General features: G+C 39.4%; 2 protein-coding genes and 1 long non-coding RNA gene across 8 annotated transcripts in view; 1 reads left to right on the forward strand and 2 right to left on the reverse strand.

The window, feature by feature from the left end:
* The window catches only part of SECISBP2L (SECIS binding protein 2 like), a 27967-nt gene extending 14332 nt beyond the window's left edge, over window positions 1–13635 (reverse strand). Inside the window, exons 1-7 of one of the 2 annotated variants that reach the window (XM_012578155.5) lie at window positions 13427–13635; window positions 4098–4276; window positions 3219–3543; window positions 2965–3100; window positions 2350–2579; window positions 2243–2267; window positions 1394–1509 (exon numbers count right to left, since the gene is read on the reverse strand). In XM_012578155.5, coding sequence (XP_012433609.4) covers window positions 1394–1509; window positions 2243–2267; window positions 2350–2579; window positions 2965–3100; window positions 3219–3543; window positions 4098–4276; window positions 13427–13444 — 1029 coding nt within the window. In that variant the 5' untranslated portion in view covers window positions 13445–13635. Of the gene's footprint in view, window positions 1–1393; window positions 1510–2242; window positions 2268–2349; window positions 2580–2964; window positions 3104–3218; window positions 3544–4097; window positions 4277–13426 lie in introns of both variants that reach the window. The other variant, XM_002196668.7, reaches the window with a different exon arrangement.
* LOC115496578 (uncharacterized) overlaps window positions 13624–21722 on the forward strand; it is a 16693-nt gene continuing 8594 nt past the window's right edge. For 2 of the 3 annotated variants that reach the window (XR_012057644.1, XR_004368864.3), the window contains exon 1: window positions 13624–15230. This is a non-coding gene — a long non-coding RNA (uncharacterized lncRNA). The remainder of the gene's footprint in view (window positions 15231–21722) is intronic. The other variant, XR_012057643.1, reaches the window with a different exon arrangement.
* Window positions 20609–21722, reverse strand: part of COPS2 (COP9 signalosome subunit 2) — a 139918-nt gene continuing 138804 nt past the window's right edge. For all 3 annotated transcript variants that reach the window (XM_072934137.1, XM_004176897.6, XM_002198572.7), the window contains exon 13: window positions 20609–21364. In XM_072934137.1, the coding sequence (XP_072790238.1) occupies window positions 21220–21364 (145 nt within the window). In that variant the 3' untranslated portion in view covers window positions 20609–21219. The remainder of the gene's footprint in view (window positions 21365–21722) is intronic.

The raw sequence follows: 21722 nt of genomic DNA on the forward strand, positions 1-21722 counted from the left end.
AATAATTCTGCATGCAGGTACTGCCTTTTCAACACATTTTTTGTGACAATGCCCATGCACACAATTCTCTAAAGACCAGAGACAGCAGCATAGTGGTATAAGGGTTCTTCTGTTTATTATGTGACAGGTTGGTGGAAATCCATGCGCACGTGTTTGGCAAAAACCAGTGTATGACTTGAATTTCACATTTATACTTACCTATTTCTCAAGAAAATTTCCTACACATCTCATACCAATTTAGTTTCAACAGAAAATAATTTCTAGGACAATTCTGCCTTGAGGTACAGTGAATTTGGCTGAGGCAACCTAATTTAAAACTTTTTCTGCCAGCTTTGTTTTCAAGTATCTAAAATAACTGTCAGATTTAGAGTCTAAACTGTGACTGGATGAAAGAAAGTCTAGTTCTTCCTGCTCTCCCAATGCCATAAACTAACAATAGTGTCTTCTAAAGCCTCTGATTTGACAGCAGGTTATAAAAAGATTCAGAACTGCTACACTGCCAGATACACGGATCCACAAGCTTCTTTCTATAATAAACCCACAGTTACCAAACAGGAAGATTCAAAACAATTTAACAATTCCATCTAAAATCCTAAACAGGCCAAGCTGGCTCACATATGTTTGCACAACAGGCACGTTTATCCAAGGCTCCCACATGGAGCTCAGATTTCTTGTGTGCAATAACAGAGTTGAAGCAAAACATATGTTTAAACAAAGGCAAATGTTTCAGGTTTCTTTGTACCCCTCTGGATCATCTGCCCCAAAAAAATCTCTCAAAATTAGGAAGGCCACCTTCTCCTTTCTCCCCACAATAATAACAGAAATCCTGTCCCAACTGAAAGAAGTCTCACAGGATATTCAAGCTTTAGCATAAAATAATTTTAAGGCATTAAGACATAATAAAAATCTTTAAAAAATGGTTTTCCAATGTAAATTTTAAAAAGAAAGTTTTGAAGACAACAGAAGTGAGAACAAAGGATTCTAGTTCACCACATCCGAATCTTTCTTTAGAAAGTTTGAGAATTTTTTTCTTCTGAAGTGTGAATGGGTCAAAAACTGAACTAACTTTTCTACACCCACACTATTGTCATTTCACAGGTTACGTTATATATGTAATGTTCTTCCTAGGTAGATACAGATAAAGCACAGGCTGTAGGCAAAGAACAGTCAAGGACATTAAATTATATATATATGATATAGAGCTAGCTCACAAAACATACCAGTTAGAAATGTGCAAATGAGCAAATGTGCAACTAGACTTTAAGGTTCACTTTCTATACTGTTTTAATTAAATAGTTTTTGTATGTTAATTTTATAATTCCCCCCAAATTCCTTATTTTCCCATATTATAAGAAGGCCCAAATACTTAAATTGAGAACCATTGGCAGCATACCTGTGGATTATTTCTTTGCTCAGCTTGTCTTCCACCTCTAGAAAAGGTCAGAGTTTTTTCAATCCAAGGTTTTTTTTGAGTTGCCTGGGAATTTACATTAGTCCAACCTATACCAGCTGAAAGAGAATTACCATCTATGAAAAATAGAATTAGCATCCAGAACATATCATAATGATTCATATGCAGCAGAGCCAGGAACACAATTGCGATACAAATAAAGCTCCTGGAGAAAGCCCAATTCTCCTGTGACAACACTTACTTTCATAGCTATTCTCAGATATTGGCAGTTACCTTTATGGAACATTCGAGCTGCCAAAAATTGATCACCACAAAGCAGTGAGAAAGGAAATCTCACGTTCACATCCCTCCCAATTTCTGTTCAGTCATAAATAGTAGTCTGTGGCATTACCTACTACTACCACACAAAACAAACTATTTGTCCATGGTACATGTAAAGCTTCTAAAAAGTATCAGTGCTTCTGAAATAAAGCATGAGAACTCCCTGACTGTTACTACCTAGGTATGAACTACAGCCCAAAAGGGTAAGGAAGACTGAGGACAAACTAAACAGGAGCACAGCTTTTTCTAAATGCTTCCACTGGAGTTTTTTTTTAACCTATTAGAGATAGACAGCTGTTAAATCCTTAGTGATAGCTATATAGTTGTTCATTCAGCAAGTAACAGGTGTCTTAGTGGAGATGGCTGGAAATCACAGTAAAGATAGAGCCTCAGAAGTATCTGATCAGTTAGAGCAGCATGCTGAATTAGATGAAGAGGTATGTAAAGCCAAAACACAAATGCAACCCTGCCACATTATTTAAACAGCTTACCAGACAAGGCAATGCTTACTTGTATTTATTGACGGTTCTACAACCTGAAAAGGAAAAAAAAAACAATTTAGTAATTTTCATTAGTCTGTAGGCTACAAATAAAGTCACTCAGTTATGTTTACATACATTCATTGCACATGAATCTGTATTTCTTGAAGCCATAGCTGCAGCCTGGTTATTGCCATGCTTAGGACTACAATAGCCACTGTCACTGTCAATGTCTGCCTCACTTGCACCCTGTTCACTGGAGGACTCTGCAGCAGGGTGAGAGGTTCTCCTGCGCCTGCCTTTTGACTTCCAAAGCATCGTGGAGGTGCTCTCAGAAAGTGACTTATTGGCTATATCTGAAGGAAAGTCTTCAAGAAACAATAAAAATAAAATTACTTGTGCAGGAATTGATAAGAGACATGAAAAAGTTACACATCATAAAAACAAATACAAAAAAGACAGTCTTTGCACTAAACCAGCATTGAATTTAAATTATGTCCAGGTCTAACTGTTATTGATAACAAACTCCTTCAAGAGTTGGTACTCTGCAAGAGTATCATGTCACTGCAACATTATAAGGTGACATACAGAGAAGGTATCTGCAACCATCAGCACCTTTTCTTCATTATCCTTTTGAGCTACAAAGACTTCTCTTAAAAGCTACATCTAAATCAGGTCCACCCTCTTTTAGAAAAGATGACAACTGACGTGTAGTTCTAGTTATTTCATACACCCAGAACTTAAACAAATTACCTGTTTGCTGTGATGCATCAACCAACAAAACAATCTTTGATCTGTTCTCAGGACCTGATGAACTGGTCTCCTTCTGAGTGGCGACATTTTTCACCGGAGGACGTTTACTTTTTATGTGCATCTGTAGCTGCTGCTGCTGCTTTCAAAGATTGCCCCACACACAAAAAAAGTTGATAAAACATGAGATATGTGTTTCCTGTGTAAAGACATTTTCTTTATACAATTCTACTTACCCTATTTAAAAGCAGACTTACTTTTTGAATGACTGGTCCTCTGTTACTGCTTCTGCTCCGCTGAGTGGACAATGGGAAGACCTGGCCTGACGGGCTGGGACGCTCAGTGCATTCTGTAGTAACTGTACTTACAGCATTTGCTGTTTGAAAGGGTGCAGGATAGGGCGTAGGGAAAGGATGATAGAAACCCATGACCTGAGCACATGGTGCTGGCATCAGCTGATAGTAAGTATATTCTGTAGAAACAGGTGGCTGTGCAGATATTATAGGATAAGCAAGGTATGGTCCTGCAGGATTTGGGCTGGGCTGTTGCCATCTGATGTCATTGTTATATAGTGGAAACTGTCTATTAAAAAAAAAACACAAAAGGAAAGAAAACTGCTCAGTAAGTCTTCCATCTCTCAAAGAAAACTCATGTCTTGATCACCCCTTCAAAAATAACAGCTCCGTTATAAGAAGTTCCTAAACTCAACATATTCTTCACTAGAAAATTGGGTACAGCTACATGGAATACTGAATCAGCTACATGGCACCATGTTGTGTTTCACCATGGCAGGACCCAAGCTGGACACCCAAAGCTTTGCTTCATTCAGAGATTCAGACAAAAAAAACCCTGACTGCCCTAAATGATCCAAGAGCACAGCAGGTGACTTTGGGAAGGATTTGTACCAGACCTTCATATCCAGGAAAAAAAAAAAGGTAACAAAGAATATGATAGGAGAAAAGCAAAGGGAAGAAAATAGGTAAAAGACAGAGAAACTTCCTCCTCATACATGAAGGGTTGAATATGAACAAAAACCTTAATATACAGCCCACAATCACTGACTCGCTCTCAAGCCTACAAGTTTAAACCCATTTAAAAACAGATAATCTTCCATGAAAATCATAACCACTTATTACCTGTTGGATTGATTTTCCTGTACAAATGGATAGCAAGTGATCAGGTAGCTAGGGATTGGAGCTGGTTCCATGCCATTAATTCCTCCACTGTCGTTAGGAAGCGCCATTGGGATCATTAGTGTTTCTGGACCCTTCTTCTGAGGAATAAATGGTTCTACTTCAGCTGACAGCTTGACATTCTTAAGAGAAAAGAAAGAATGTCTTCATTAATTACAATCATAAATTGCTTGGGAAAATTTAGATTCATGAAGTTGTACGCAAAGTACCATGAACAGCAGGCAAATGGATGACAAGGCTACAGGATTTCTGCAGTAAACCAAGAGAGTGGAAAACAGTTGGCAAGTGCTTATTGCATCCTTCCAATCAGTGCAGGGTATAATACAGATCACCAACACTTAGCATTTGTTTTAACCTTTACAACTGCAATGCAAACACTAATTAATTTAAAAGGGACTGAAGCCCAGATCTTGCAGAGGCTATATAAGTCGGAGCACAGAACGAAACCAAATTAGCACTGTATGTGGAGCACAGTTGTGTAGGCTTTCAGAAGTGAAACCAACATATGGAAGATGTAATAATGCCTGGCCTGCTCTACAAAACTGACCATGTTTCTAGGCAATTATAAATAAGTCTTTTCAGCACTAAACCATAGTTTAACTGCTAAGAGATGATGCACCACAGAAGAACCCTCCCCACACATTCTATCTGCTCAACTTGAACATATTTTAAAGTGTTAAGATTATGATTAAATGTCACCATGAAGAAGGCTTAGAAATAAGTTTAAACTGTGCTTTCAAAGAAAAGTATCTCCCTCAATCCTGAAGGTATGCTTAGTTTAAGACAGTTTTGCTCACATCTTTGGTTTTGTACAACATAGCTGCATCTTACACTCAAACAACAAAAAATGCTGTATTCAATAAGACAACTGCAGAACCAAAGAACCTTTAAATTCTATATTCCACTATATCTTGCATTCAGATTAAAATAATCTTTATTTTGTACAAATATTTCAGCCTAATTACACGTGTCTCTGATTACTATCTCATGGAGTATCAAATACTAAGAAGATTTATTCTAAAGCGGACAAGGACTCCAGACATTTTTCCTTCCATATGCCTACAAAATAATCTCAAAGGTAACATATAACCTGTAAAAGTACATGCTCTTATAGCAGAAAAATGAAATCCTAAATGTTTACTGAGGACAGTCTTCTAACCTCATTAATACCTCCAGAACATCCACATGAGCTGAAACAGTTAAATGGGAGCTCTGGAAGTAGTCCCACATCTACTACACACTTCTCACTCCATGGCTTTGCTCTCTGTCACATCCACAGTCCATCCTGAGACAGCCTTCCCACCCAATATCTGAATCTCAAGTCCCCAAAACTTCTACTTAAATAAGATCCCATGTTGTTTTAGCAGCATGGGAGTGGAAGAGGTGGGAAGGGCAAGTTCAAAAGTTTTTTTTGAAAATACAGTTATCCCAATGAAAAAAGTATGTCTTTCAAACTCACAAGACACAGTGTTCTTGGCAGGAAAGTATTTTTTAGGGGCTGTTCTGAAAGTGCTTATGGCTATAATATGGAAATATATATATATATATGGAATATAATATATGAAAGGATGTCCCATCCCTAGAACTGTTCAAGGCCAGCTTGGATGGGACTTTGAGCGATCTCAGGTCACGGAAGGTGTCCCTCCCCATGGCAGGGGTTTGGAACCAAACAATTTTTAAGCTCTGTTCCAATGCAGGACAGCCTGACTCTATAAGCACAGACACAGAAGTATCTCTCCTGCTGTACAACAAGGTCTGCATTACAGCAGAACAATTACCTTCATATCAATTAAATGCATTTCTTTATCATGAGGGTGAACATTCTTTTCTTCTACAGTAACTCTTCCAGTTCCTGAAGTTCCGTTCGGAGGAAAAGCTGTGGGGCAGCTGCAGCAGCAGCATCGAACTTGTGCAACACAAATCAAACCCAGCTCTACCCAGAGCTTCCTCTCTGGCCTCGGGCACATCCCTCAGCTGCCTCGTGACTCGCCTACCCCTCTGCAAAGCTGTAAGACATTCTCCTCAACACAAGAGAAAAACTTTTCATAATTTTTATTTTAAAACTGTTTATGCACAGTGAACACATAATAAGTACCAGAAATGCCAACACTGAAATCCCTCCCTGAAAGCTAAGATGGTTTTTTCTACGCTATTTCAAGACTGAGGCAAAAATACTTGCTTAAGAATAGATTCACTGATGGGCTGGCCTATAAAACTAGATCAGAGATTATTCTGAATAGGAAGAGACCCACAAGGGTCATTGAGCCAAGCTCTTTAACAAGTGGTCCATATGGCCATTGAACCCACAACCTCAGTGTCATCAGCACCCTGCTCTAACCAACTGAGCAATCAGAATATCAAAGGAATGCACCAAGGGTGCTTCATCCACGGAACACGCAGGAGTAAAACTAGGATGAGTGTTTTACAAATGTGGTGTTCCTAAGGAAACACTGAAAACTGTCAAAAACTATTCCTAACCTGCTGGTCACTATCCTACCAACATGCCAAGTGAACTTTAGCCAAGACACTAAAAATAAACTAGTACTGGCTCAGAAAATAGTAAAAACATTCTATTTGTCATTCATATTGGGACCAGCTTTCCTGTTTTAAAGATCCTGCCTATGTGGCTGTCTGCTCTTTGCCTTATTTGGGAGATTTATGTGAAAATACAAAAATCATTCTTCATTGACAAGTCTCTTGCAGAATGGTCTCATGACAATAATTTTTCTGATATTGTACTATATCATCACTCATTATTAGGATTGTGAGAGAACACTCTTTCACATTAGATATTAGAAACAGAGCTGTAACTGATCCAAGCAGGAAGCGAGTGATTCCCATCTGCAAGGTTGCCATAGCAAAATATTTCTGGTCAACTCTCAAAGATAATCCCTACCTTACTTGTACATCCAAGGTGGATTGGATAAAATTTGACTTATTTAAATCTGTCAAACAAAAAAAGGTGTGTTAGGGTTTTTGTTTGTTTGTTTTAAATTTATTAAAAACTTCCACAAGACTCACTCTTATGCGATTTCATTATTTTAGGAAAATAATTCACATTATTCTGCTTGGTTTTGTCAGGTTCAAACAATTCAGAGATGCCCAGACTAGAAAGATTACTTTAATTCTTCCTTTCCTGTTGTCCAGTCCATTATACAGGTTATGATTACTATTGCTATGACAGAGCAATTACCTGATATATTTAATTATAATTTTCTGTACAGCTCTAAACAAGTTTAGCCTACCTGTAATGATAAAATAAAACACAGTAGATCTTGTAATCATAAACACATATGGGTACATTTGAAAGTTAAATCCTTTTTTTGCTTACAGAACTTGGGGAGTGTCTGCTATTTAAAGGAATCAAAACTGTATTTCACATACCTCTTACATGCATTATACCTTAAACACTTCTCTTGCACAGTTTAGTCTGCACCTACAGGTTTGGTTGGTTTATGGCAGTTGGGTTTTTTTAATCCTCTCAATAAACTTGTTTTGGCAAAAGATTTAGGGCAAACTTCTGTTTTCAGATTTTGCGTTTTGTTCTGTAACACACACACACATATATATGCCAACTCATCAAAACAGCAATAGAAAACTTAGAAACCTCAGTACAGGTGTTTAGAAATCATTCTGCAAGCATAATACATCCAATTCTCACATAACTTAAACATTTCATTAGACAACAAGGCCCCATTTTCACTTTGGGGTAGAAAACAAAAGGCAGCTCAAGTGTATTACCGACTAAACTAAATTAACTTCAACATATTGCTTCCTTGAAGTATTTTTGAAAGACTGGTAAAATGCTCTAAGACTTTTGGGTTTACACAGGCCGCCTTCAGATGAGGGCAGTAATCTTACCAAACTTAAAGCAAATAGGGGAAACAAATGTACTAAGGTCAGAATACTAACCAAACCAAAACATCAACAGAATTAACTCTCCAGGTGATTCTCCAGACATCTCAGCACACTTCACAGATGGCCAGTGGTTTCACTGAACAAGTGAGGGAAACAAAAAAGCAACGCTAAGTAATCTGTCCAAAGTTATCTTAGTAGATCTTTTTAGGACCATAGATTTCTCAGCTAGGAGGAAATGTTGGTGAAAACAGCCAGCAAAGTACCTCCTCTTTTTGATAAATTGCCTTCTTCCTTCATAGTGTAAGGAGAAAAACCGAAACAAAAAAAAATACCCCTATTGATCAATTTAGTATCAAGTAAAGGTGATGCTAATTTCTCATTGCACTGGACAAATAGAAGGTATCTCCTACTGAAACTTGTAATTTATTCTAACAGGAAAGGCTCCGTTGGTGGGCTACAGAAACAACAATGCCAAAGCAGCAGTTTGATGGTGGGTTTGGTTTTTAAAATACTGACATGTTTAAGACTCAGTGGAAAATGCAACCAATAACGAATGAAGTCAACTCCAGAACACAAGACAAACTCCTTTTTGTTTCAGAAGCAAACAAGAAAATGCATAAAACAAAGTGCATGCAAATATATGTGAACACAATTCCTCAGAGATTTCACCCACACAGTACAAGTGGAGTGCCAAGTGCACATGAACAGTACAAACAGGACTGATCATGCCACTGGTTTGTAACCACAGACAAGAAAGATCTGCTGAACACAAAAAGATTTGGGAGAAGGCTGCTACACTTTCCCTAACCCTTACAACAGAGCACTTGTGATACAAGCTGATGCTTTAAGTGCTCTCACAGTATTGAGATTTATTCTAGTCTGCATCCTCTGAAACAAATTAGTGCTTTGCCATTGCCATCAGTAAATGCAAGGTCAGACCTTAATACAAAATACTACGTGGTTTGATCACGCCATCTAAAAGCAAACACTGAAAATACTGCAAGACCAAACTTATTTTTGCCTTAAATGTTTTCATGTTTGTTCAACCTTTCACATCACAAAACCAAACAAAGCTTTATTGAAATCAACCTTGGATAACCAAACTCAATTCTAAATATAAATTTAAGTAATGTTGAAACATCAGCTTTTCAATCAGCTGCCTATTAATGGATTCACACCCCTTCAAGAGAAACCAAGATTTAGACAGAAGCCTCTTTTGTAGATACCCCTAGTTTCAATTTACAAAACGTTTTGCAGTAGCTCATTACATATTTCAGTCCAACAATTACAAGTCTTTCAAGACAGCACATATACTGAAGAGCTCCTTTGTTTCGTATATAAAAGCTACTGTAGTCATCAACAGCTGCAAAGACAGAAGATGACACAAGCAGGAACAGACTGGTAAACTTTGTCCTATAGTTATAGCACTGTACATTTAATCTTAGAAAAGTTTTTGTTCATTGTAGCCTAATATCATTCAGCATTTTCATTAAACAGGATCTCTGTCATCCTGCTCTCAGAGGAGAGCGCTTAGATATCAATCTCACCATTTACAGGGTGAGAAAATAGACACAGATGCCACATCTCAGAGAGCTATGATAAAATCAGCTGTTCTACTGTCTCAAAGTCTGGATACAAGAAGTCTCATCCCAAAGTAAAATAATAACATAGCTCAAACTTTTGAGTTGGTTTTTTTTTTTTAAGAAAAACAATCCTACTTCTGAATTCTGGATTTCATCATTCAAATGCCGTGTTAGTAGTAAGGCAAGTCACAGTTCATCTATTTTAAGATAAACTTTACAAATATGGAAGTCATTGTTTCTATAATTAGTTGCTCCTAAGTGGCAGATACCTCGGGAATGGTAAATATGCAGTCCAACTGGAAACACCAGCAGCAAGCCATTTAACGAAGCACAAAATTTAATCTTCCCTATTTACATTTAACATAGTCATTTCAACACAGCACTTAAAGCAAATACACTATGAAGTGACTCTCTTTTCCCTCAACTCATAGAAAGGGAATTGTGCGTAATTCTCTTCCCTTTCACAGCATTAAGTAGCATGTTCAGAGCATAACAAAGCTTAATATTTAACATTTTTACCTATATATAGGAAACAAGCAAGTGACACAACATGACAAGCTGGCATGTTTAAACTCAAAGCCAGAATATTCTAAGAAAAAAAAAAAAGGGGGGGGGGGCGGAATTTAATACTCCCATAAAGTTTGTCCAAAGACAAAAAAAAGCTACCAAAAGGATCCTCTTCACTAATCTACTTTACAGCATTTAACAGTACAAACTTCTAAACTCATGGTATCCAAATGAAGTAGTATTATCTGAGTGCTTTGTAGACAGTGTACTAAAAGGATTAATCCAACCTATTTATGCAAATCAGTTTCCTGATCTCCACAAACTAGTAAATGAAAAATAATTTTTTGCTCAAACTGTTAAGATATTCATGGAATCGCATCAATAACATTTAAATTCACCAAAGAACATATTCTACAGTAAGACAACACAAAACTCACAAAATCCAACACTGTTCTGCACTTTCAAGATTCAAAAGAAAGCAATGTACAGGTAAGCAGAGAGTTTCCAGTTTTCCTCAGTTGAAAAATCTGCCATGGGTAAGAAGAAACACTGAAGGAAACTGGACAGGACAAAAGAGCACAAAACATTGATCTAGAGCCACTTCTGTGACAATCATAGTATCAAGCCACCTGTTGAGTGGTCACACATAGCAGAGGGAAACAGAACAGGCCGTCTTTAAGCAATACTAAAACAAAACACAGGTCACTGATTTTGCAACTTCACCTGATTTCTCAACTGTACTAAAGGAACCAACTGTCTTAATCACAGAGCAAGACAAAACTGTAAGACTGAGAAAAATCAAAGCACAGCAGTACCTTTGAAAGGGGAAGTTGTTTTTCTTTAGTTTTCTGTCATATTCTGCTTAAACAGAAAGAACATCATCTGCTGAATTTTCTCTCTTGTAGGAAAATAACTGCTGAAACCCATATATTTTTAATGGGAAAATTTTGTTCTAGTGTAGACAGAAGTAAACTTACACACCCACTACAAAAATGACAACTATTCCTATCAAAAAATAATTGTGTTTAAGCAGGTTTACTCCCTTTTCATCTATGTCAGCTGCCAAAATATCACTGAGAATATTATAACAAGTCATACCAGAAATTAGGTAACAGAAACCTTAAAGGCAAACCAAAATCAATATCTTTTTTATCAATTAGGTGTCCAAATGATCTTGCAACAAATCTCATACTGATTCACTAAGCCAATGCCACAAAATTCTGTTTAACCATCATTTGTGATCTTCCTTTACTCTTGAAATACCACACTAACACAGCACAACAGTCCTAGCTGTTCATACTCCAATTTCACAGTAGTTACTCCTATAAGCACATACAGTTACTATACTGTGCCTGAGAGAGCATTCTGAGGGAACGGAAGGGGAGAATGAGCACTGCTAAATACACATTTGTAGGCTTTAATATTCATTTATCAGATATCATTCAGTACAGGAACAGAAAGGAGCCCAAATAAAAAAATGAAATGGCTCCCAAACTGATGCAACCTTACCAAACACTTATGCTGGTAACAAATTATTACATTCAATTCTTACAGCACAAAAGCTTCAAACCCAAAGCATCTAGGAGTCTCACATCAAGATGCTACTGCATAATGAATGGACAAAAGCAACAAGATTGTTTAATCATTTTAGAAACTCAACAGGTATTAATTATTTATCTGACTAGAAGCCTTACTAGGGGATAAGGAAGCAACAGGACCTGATATGCTGCAAACATAATAAACAAGATGATTCCTGCTTCAGAGCTTAACTACACCTTCAAGTTGAAATACTGCACTTAGTTAAGACAATCACTCAGAGTCAACACTTTATACTGTAAATAACATAACAACTCGCTGTTTTCATGAACTATTTGACAGATGAAAAGAGAGTGGTTTGATAAGGATACGTGTGTGAACCTCCAGTACTGAAGAGCTCAAGCAACAAGGAATAAATATTTCACAAGTGTACTGCAGTACTAACTGCAGATACAACGGGGGGGGGGGGGGGGGGAACCCCACCACACCAAAATCCAAGATTTTAAAGCAAAAAGTACTACAGATTAGACTAATGCAAATTTTACAGAATAAGATCACGTTTTCTACATGAAAGCAAATAAAAAGCAGTAAAAAAAATTAAAATCATTATCCCATCAGAAAGCCACAATGGGAGACATACTGTAACAAGACACACTGTTCACAAACTTCCTTAGATATACGTATAGAATGAAAAGCAGTGAGTCTTTACTGAGTACATAATTAGTCATTATCTATTTTGCTACAGGAACCTGTGTTATTTAGTTCCTTAACCCTACTATTAGAATCCCTGGAGACACCAAAGCTGAAAACTAGGAAACAAATAGCTGTAAATCACCATTTTTTAACACATTCTGGTGAAACAGAAGCTTAGAAGTAGTATCAGGCTCTAACAGATGACATCATTCATGTCAGATACATCTTTTAGAACTACCTCCTGATGATGAAATGTTTTATTGCACGTATGTAACAAATCATACAAATTCTTAAGTCCTTGGTGCTGTTTCTTCATACCTACACTAATAAGAGCTCGTAAGAATAAGGCAAACTGATTACCTCACAAAGCCAAGTTTAATACGGAAGAAAAAATATAGCGACCTGTAGAATTGGTGAGCTACACCCACTCAGCTCTGAGGAGGCCATCAGCTGTGTCCTATCACTGAAAACCCAACCGTGACATTTACAGGATTTCAACAAGAGCGATACCTCGATTGTGTTGCTAAGTTCTCAAAGAAACCTGTTTCCTTCCCAAGAAACCAAGTCTCTACTAATGACCAGGCAGGCTTAAACTAAATGTCACTAACTGCAATACTTCCCTGAGCTTGAAACAAAGCCTGAAGGAACAGGGGGGAGAAGAACACACCCGAGTTCTGAATTCCCTTGGCATTCCCAGGGGAGCCGCTCCCGGGTTCCCGGCTCCCCCAGACAGCCGGGCCGGGCGCGGCCTGACGCCTCCCGCCCGGGGAGGAGCCGGCGGCGGCGGACACACACCGAGCTCCGCTTCCAGCCCGGAGACCGCCCTTCTGCACCTCCCGAGGCCGCTCTGCGCCGGGGCGGGGCGGCGGCTCCTCACGGCCGGTGCCGGCGCCCCTCACGGCCGGTGCCGGCGCCCCTCACGGCCGGTGCCGGCGCCCCCGCCCCGCAGGCCGCGAGCCGCGCCCCGCCGTGCGCTGCCGCCGCTCGGCCGCTGCCGCCGGCCCTACCGGGGCTGACACGGCCGGGCCGGGCCCGCTCCGCTCCCCACCCTCACCGCAGCCCCTCCCGCCGCGGCTGCTCGCGGTCCCTTCGTACCTTGTCCGCTTTGTCCATGGCTCCAGCTGCGCCGGGCGGCGGCTCTAATGAGGGCGGCGGAGGGCCCGGGCCGCCTCCCCCATGGCGCTGCTTCCCCCGCCGCGCTCCGCACACGCCCGCAGCGGCGCCGGCCCCGCTCGCGGTTATCACGGGAACCGGGACCGGCTACGCCACGGCCGGGGCGGGACGGGCGGCGGGGAGGGACCAGCTGAGACGGAAGCCGGGCGGGCTCAGGCTGGGAACGCCTTCTCTCCCCGCCGCGGAGGGCGTTCCCTGCCCGCGTTCCGTTTGCCCGCAAACAAGCGGCCGTGACACGAACGTTGCGGGAAGCCGCGGGAGTGAGCGCGGGGAGCGTCGTTCCCCCGCCCGGGGCCGCTCCGCCTGCGAGCGAGGGCGGCAGGTGCGATGCGGGCGCGTCTGCTCGCGGGCGGCGCCGGGGGAGGCTCTGGCCGACGGTGTCCTTGAAATTATCTGGAACACCAAGGGGAAAAAAAAAAATACCCCTGTGATTTACTTAGAGGCAGAAATCTAAAAATGTCGCAGCAGCGTCTGGAGTGCAGGGCTGGGCTGTGGAGCGGGTCCCGTGTGTGCAGCGGCTCGGGCGGCAGCAAAGGGGGCAGGTTCTGAGACGCGAGGCTGGGCACGGCTCGTGTGACGTTCCTTTATTTTGCTGCCCTGCCGTAACATGCGGTGAATGATGAGTGACGGCAGCGAAATCCGTGAGACCGTGTGCAGCCCAGGCAGGAGAACGGAACGCATGCAGGAGCCGGACTGCATGAGCCCCTAACAACACACGGTCCCGGACGTGTGTGCTGCAGGGATGTCCCCGCGTTTCATTGCGCCAATTGGTCTGCCGCCTTGGGTGTAATGGAAATGAGGCATCATTTATTTACAACTTGGTTGATTCATGGCAAGGGGAAAAAGAAAAACAGAACTAGAATAAGTACCTTTGTGAAAGAAATATACAAAGGATATCCCAGATCAGACTCTTGAGCGCTTCCAGGTGAAATACATTATAAAAGTGTTATGTATTAATACATATAGTCAGGTTCCTGCTTGATAGAGGTTCTTCTGAGGAATAAATGGCTTGCTTTTTAAAGAAACAAGTAAGAAAGCCTGAAAGTATCTGAATTTGACAGCAGTAGAAGCTATCAAGAATGTCTTGACAGACCAATCTTGCTATAGCTTCCTAGATTGAACCTTTATTTTATAATTAATCTTTCCAGATTTATGATACCACATAACAATTTTTCCTATGTTATAAAAATTTTATTTATTTTATAAACCAACATAATCTATTTGTACTTTCTTTGGAGTTGCTCTTCACCATTAAAACTTCATATGTAACATATGGGATTATGAAGAGGGTTATTGCATTGCACAGCAAGATCTCATCTTGTGAACAGATGAGACAAACAGAGAATTGTGCAGACTGTCACTGCCTTCTGTGCTATTCCATCCACATCAGCAGGATCACCATCTAAGTGTAACTTTTGCCTAGATGTCTGCAACATTACGTATGTTCTGTGATTTAAGTTTTCATGAGATCAAAGTACACAAAATCATAGGTCCTATTGAGCATATGGGAAAAGGGTGGGCCAGGTTGTAATCCCAATTAAATTTAACTTTCAGGTTTCTACTAACTTCAGTGAGGACAGTGTTTTACTACCAGTGAAGGGAACAGGAGAGCTGCTGATACAGAAACCTCACCTGAACTAGAGAAGCGGCAGCAGTTGTATGCTTTATATGCACTTCTGTAACCCAGAACTTTTCTTGACAAGATTGAATGGTCAGCAGAACTCATGTAAGTGTTTATAATGCTGGGAAACCATTTCAAGGTGGTAAAACAGACTAATTTGAGGTTACGAGGTTGTGTTCCCAGGGGCTTTTACACAATGAGATTTGTTATTTCAACACAAGTCATGAAAGTAAAACTGGGTATTAAGCTGGTTGTACACAGAGCTTTCAGCTGATGCAATTGAACAGCATTTCATCAGTAAATGATGAACTTAAATATGAGATGGAAATCTACAGATAAATAATTATGAAACATAAGCTACCTAAACTTCATCTCACTTAAACAACAAATCTCTACTGAGAAAAATGTATTTCATTCCTAGTAGTTGAATGTGTTTTGCTTATTTGTGTGAAATTTGGTAAATTTACTTCAAACTTAATCACTTTTCATCTCCAAGTAATGTGGGAGAACTTGCCTGACTGGACAGAAAACAGTGAAAAAATCCCACTGAAACAACTGGAACAATCGTCTTCTTGTATTAGCACACGAGTGTTTCAGTGTGGAATGCAGCTTAATTTGTTCAAATTGATGCTGACCATGGAATATATATTATGACATTTGCTTAAGATAGTTGCTGTGTTTTTAAAAAATAATGACTCATTATGGCAAGGCTGTCCGTTATGAAATTCTTCTTTTGTTCCCTAGATACATACCAACAGAAAGGTCACACTTGAAAGGGCTGTTATGCACACTCAAATAACAGGAATGTCGAAGATCTAAATTGGGCAGTGATTAAATAGACATCAGATCTACATGAATCTATACAATATACATAATACAGAAAGTCATGTTGGGTGACCTGAAGTGCCACTCAGGTGAAAAAAACTCAAGTCTCCCATAAAATTTAAGTGTGTTATCACCAAAAAGAAAAACAAAGCACTCAGAACCAGTTATGTTAGATCTTCTATCCACAGCTATCACAAATATGCCAGGGTATCTGGTTACAACATCATCTTGATCGACTGTTGTGTAAGAGAACTCGATGATGATGTCACAGTTCTTAAGGAAGCCATCAAAAAATTATACAAACCCTGTTGAATTTTAAAACACTTGGTAGCTGCACATGGTTGAATTTGAACATCCTTGGTAGCTGCTTTTTCATACTCAATCATAAGGGTCCAATTCTCAAATCTGGCAGTTTGTAAACAATTATTGCTACTTCTTTGCTGCAAGACTGAGTAAGTGAATAGTTCATAAGCAAAAATGATGGTTGAAATCAGCAGGTGCTGACTGCAATTTTGCTACTAAGTTTGTGACTTTACTGCTGCATCTACTGGGTAGTGGAGATATCCTTCCTGAACACAATGGAGGAAACAAATCAAATTAAGAAGAAAATCTAGGTCAACACAAAAATAAAAAATGGGAGACTAAACCAAAATACCTCAGCAATATGGAAAGGCACTTGGTAATGACTGTATTCAGAATTCAAATCATAGGATTACAAGCAAACCTAACAACACACATGTGGCTACTCACACGCTTACTTACATGGGCTGTTTACATGTAGTAGGTACAGAGTCCTGTGGAACACAAGGATATGATTACACATCTCACTGAAGGCAAGGCAGCTTCTTATACAGAAAGGTTGAACATTTGTATAGGCTTAATGGCACTGGCATGGAAACATGAAATAAGGGTTGCTCAGTAACACCCTCCACCTGATGTCCAGGCAGGCTCAGACCGAGCTCCACGGCAGCAGCACTGGTGGGGCTGAAGGTGAGCAAGTGGAAAAGGCAGCAGGAAAAAAGCAGACTCCAAAATGAGTTTTACTGGCCTGGGACTAAAATCTTCAGCTAACTACTAAAAAAGACAAGTACACAAAGTGAAGTGTATCGTGGCAAATAAAACCGTATCTGGTGAAAGGACACGTGGTGTCCTGCACAGGCAGCCACAGCAGGAAACAGAACTGAAACCAGAGTGCGAAGGTGAGCTGGGAACTACTCCAGGAAGCTGAAAATCACGGTTCCAATAGCGATTCCTGCCTGGCAGCAGGTGAGGGAGCCCAGCACTGCCACGGAGAGCAGCTGCAGAGAGAGGCAGCAGAGCCAGCCAGGACTGAGCTGCCATGCAACTCTTCCTACCACGGCCAGGAAAGGATTAGCCTGTACTCTTGCTGTAATGCTTGCACCTATTACATCTAAAATTTAGCACTACATATGCAATTATTCTATCACAGATAGTTTGCAATCTACCTTACCACACAGAGGCATTTAAGATGGTGATAATCCTTCTTAATATCTTAATTAACATTTAAATAGTTGACTAGCTTGTAATGTAGTTTACCTAGTTCACTAACCTGGTTCTAAAATACATTTTTAGCACTTTGAAAATAATAAAGTAACAGCTACACTTTTATATTTAAATTCCATATTACCATTTATATAAATAAAGTTATTTCTGTGTTTAGGCTGTATATTTGAGAAAGCAAGGGGTACTGTCCCAAGTGATGTCATTTTACTGTACTCCATACATACACAGTTCCTACTTAAATTAATTCACTACCTCACAAAGAAAAAATATGAAAATACAATCCTCAATTACAGACAATGTTTTACAGCTGACAACTCCTGAGTAATTACAAGTTCAGTTTATTTACAAACTAAAGTTCAAATAACTTCATTATATTATTCTGCTCAGTGCATTTCAGCTGCCTTGCCATTTTTTCTGGGGTTTGTTGTTGTTGTTCAATATATTTTCAGGCCTATTTAAAATAAAAATAAATTGGCTTCAGATTCAATCTATTAGAATAGGACTTTGAGATGCACAAAGAATACATTCCTTCAAAGTATGTTTGACTAAAAATAATAGTAAAAATCTAAAATGCAGACATAGCACCCACATGCTCCCAGATTTGCCTGTTGATCAGTTTTAATGCATAAGCTGCCAGCAACTAAAAAAAGAAGGGTTTATATATACACATCTTAATCACTGTTGTAATCTTACATAAGATTACAACAGCCATTAAAATGTTCTTTTGCAAATAGTGTTATGGTAACTAGCTAGAATGCCAGTTTGTGTCGTACAAGCAGCCACAACAGGTGTATAAAATCACCCAAGAAGTTGTGACAAGTGTGGATCTGACAATTAACAACAATTGCAGAAATTTAATGATTGGGCTTGAGACTGAGAACGCAGTGAGGCTGCTTACCACGCCTCAACCAACCTGCAGTGCAATGATGTTTCTGGGGAAAAAAAATCATTCACCCTCGTCCTTCAAGTGCTTGTTCACTTTTCCTGAGGAAACAGAAAGGACATCAGAACCAGATCTACCAGGGACTACAGGTGGGCTATAGGAACTATTGGTGATTTCTGCTGCAGTTGGATGGTAACAGAGCTCCTCAGTATTTCCCCACAGAAAATCTTCATCTTCCGGGTTAAGAATTGTGAGAACTCAGAAAAGGGGTTGAATCCCTTAGGGATTATATAAATCTTCCTTATGTGCCTAGACACAGATGCTAAGGCACTGTACATGAGTAAGACCTGAAGTATGCCAAAACACATAACCATTTCTTAGAGGTAGACTGACCCTTTTTCTGTCTAAAAACACTGCTAGCCCTCACTGTACAGACTGACCGTCCTTCACTACTTAGACTAGTCCTAAAACAATTAATCCTTCAGAACAAAAAGATAAAACACCAGAACTAGATGGACACGACAAGATTTACTGCAGTATTCCCATTTCCTTCTTGAAAAAAATCCAAAAATACCAAAATGCCTCCCCAGCAGACATAGCTGGGATGGAAAAGGTTACATCAGGTACAACGGACAAAGTCAAGAAGACTTTTATTTTCAGTGATTTTAAGTTTATGGACAGTTCTATTTCCCCCCCTCCTTTAGAAGAGAAGAGTTGTTCCTTCCCTCAGCAAGGGTGGCAGGAAACAGCATAGAAAGGAAACCTACTCAAATAAATAGCTGTCACTGTCCCCTGTCCCCATGGGAGGGAGAACCTTGAAATAGCTGTGACAATCCCTTGTCCCCATGGGAGGAAGAACCCTGCAAGATTTGCTATCCAATATAAAGTCTCTGGATCTGTTGGTAAGGGTCCCAAATGACTGTGCACTGTTGTTATGTTCAACTTCACATCAGCAGCTATTACTGGAATTTTCAAAGTAAAAACTACATTACACATCACAGCATTATAAGGAAACAAAATACAAGGTGCTTTAGTCAAATGTTATATACAGATTTTACAAAAGCAAAAAAAACTTTGCTTAAAAATTTAAATTTTACTATTATTTTAAGTAAGTGGATAAATTAAAAACACCTACTGGTAAAAAAATACATAAGTGAAGAAGAAATTCTCACCCAAGATTCAACATCATGCTACTCATGGTACACATTAAGTTTTATGGTGTAAACACTGAGAAAAAAATCACTTGCTTTGACAACTGCAGACCAAAATAATTTTCTAAGGGACATAACTATTCCTCAGATTGAAGTTAATTTTATCCTATTTAATTATACCCTGTTACCAATTTAAATCCTGCCCTAGATCATTGAGTATACCACACTGCCTTGCATGTATGTGATGAACATTTGTAATTTATTAGACTTTTTCATTATTTTTGAGGTGTTGTTAATTACTCTACATACACATTTTTCCATCTACTGTTACAATGTCTGTGTGTGGCACTGCTTGTGTACCATCACCCACTACTCTCTGCTTTAAACTGCATTTATGGAAAATTTGACTCTCTTTACTACATTTCTGAGACCTGCAAGAGAATTTTTCTGTCAGTTCCGATCTGCTACAGGAATAAAATCTGAAGTGGTCAACGCTGAATTTATGTTAAAATGATCTGATGATACCAAAATCTTAGGACACAAAAGGCATGTGGCTATACTGTGATAGGGAACAGCAGCTCTGAAGGGACTGCAATACCTTCAAACATTTGGGACAGAACAGATTCCACTACCAGCAAGGTCACTGCACTTGGTCAGCACTCCATACACACAGTGTCATTTTGCATACACTGAATCTGCTCAAAATAGGCAAAGAGAGAGAACAATCGGTGTCTGCATCTCTATTCCTATGGAGCTGTGTGGAAAATCTCTATTCTTGAAGTAGCAAAATAAAAACCAAGCATATCCCTGAGAAATGCCAAATACCCACCAACATAACTAGACAGGATTGATAATAGCTTGGCATCTTGAAGCTTAAAGTTAGTTAGCAAGACTGCTAAATGTCAGCTCTTTAGTATTTATGTTTCACTATTTCAAGGGAAAAAAAAAGAAAAATCAACAGCACACATACCAAGGGGTTTAGACTTAGAATCTCCATATTGTCCTTCACAAATGTGATAAGATCAAGTAATACCTATTTTCTTTAAAAAATAACACAAGTAAAATTCAAGTATAATGAAAGCACATCAAGAAACAAACTGTACAATTTCTGAACTGCACTGTTTATTTTGCTGCTTGAAACCTAAGTGACAGTATGCCACTATAATTATGGGGTTTCTTCTAAACCTTTACTACACTGCAGGTACAGAAATATATGGACACATTTTTGGAGAATTGACATTTTGCAAAATGCAGCAAACATTTCAATTTATACATGAGAAAAGGAAGTGTTCAAAAGGGTATGCATTTCAAGTTATTGCAGGTTATTTCTGTGAGAGAATTTCTGCAGGTAAAACATGTTTAAATTTAACCAACAGTAACGTGTCAGTGTACTGAAAATCATGACAAAAATCTTCTCTCTGGTCATTAATTGCCCCTTGACAAATTACTAGGATGTTGTATGTTTAGGGCAAGATGTCAATACAGCATAAATCCCGTGGCATTTTGGTTTTCTTCTGGAGATTAAAGCTGTTTTTTTCTTGGGATAAATGCAGCAGCAAAACACAAACCAGCTGATCAAAAAAGCACTTCTGCCATAACTCCAATAATTTCAGGGCACACCAACCGACAGTAGTTTTGCCATTCCCAGTTCTTTTAAGGTTTACATCACTGCACTGTTGCCTTAAGTACGTTTGTAGAAGCTTGGTTTCTGTTAGGCCAGCTTGCTGACTACAGCCTGGTTGAGAGAATTTAGTTGGTTGGTCCATTTATCTAACGCAGTATAACGTGCACCACCTCTCTTCTGATGGTCCAGTTCTAGGAGCTGGTTGACTTGATCAATTCGGCCATGTATAGTGCTAGGAGTAAATAAATAAAAACTATAAATTGCTAATGGACATGGAAATAGGAGCTAACAATAAATCAGAGGTAAAGTAAGAGGTCTTACACAAGAGAGGCACAAGCTCTATTTCAGAATTCAGCATTTTTATAATTATTGTCCTGGGCAGTACTGCCTATTAAGTTGTCATCATGACTGGAAATCAAATTAACTAATTCACTGGGCAATGCATGGACCCCATGCATTGGGGGGCTATGACCCCACACAAAGTCTGAAGCAATATGACATAAACAGTTCTTGACAAAGAGTCATGAAAAATGGAGATTTATGTGAAGAGAAGTCAAACAATACAAGCCCATGTATGGATTATAATTTTG

This window comes from Taeniopygia guttata, chromosome 10 (assembly GCF_048771995.1).
Source record: "Taeniopygia guttata chromosome 10, bTaeGut7.mat, whole genome shotgun sequence".
Lineage (NCBI taxonomy): Eukaryota > Metazoa > Chordata > Aves > Passeriformes > Estrildidae > Taeniopygia > Taeniopygia guttata.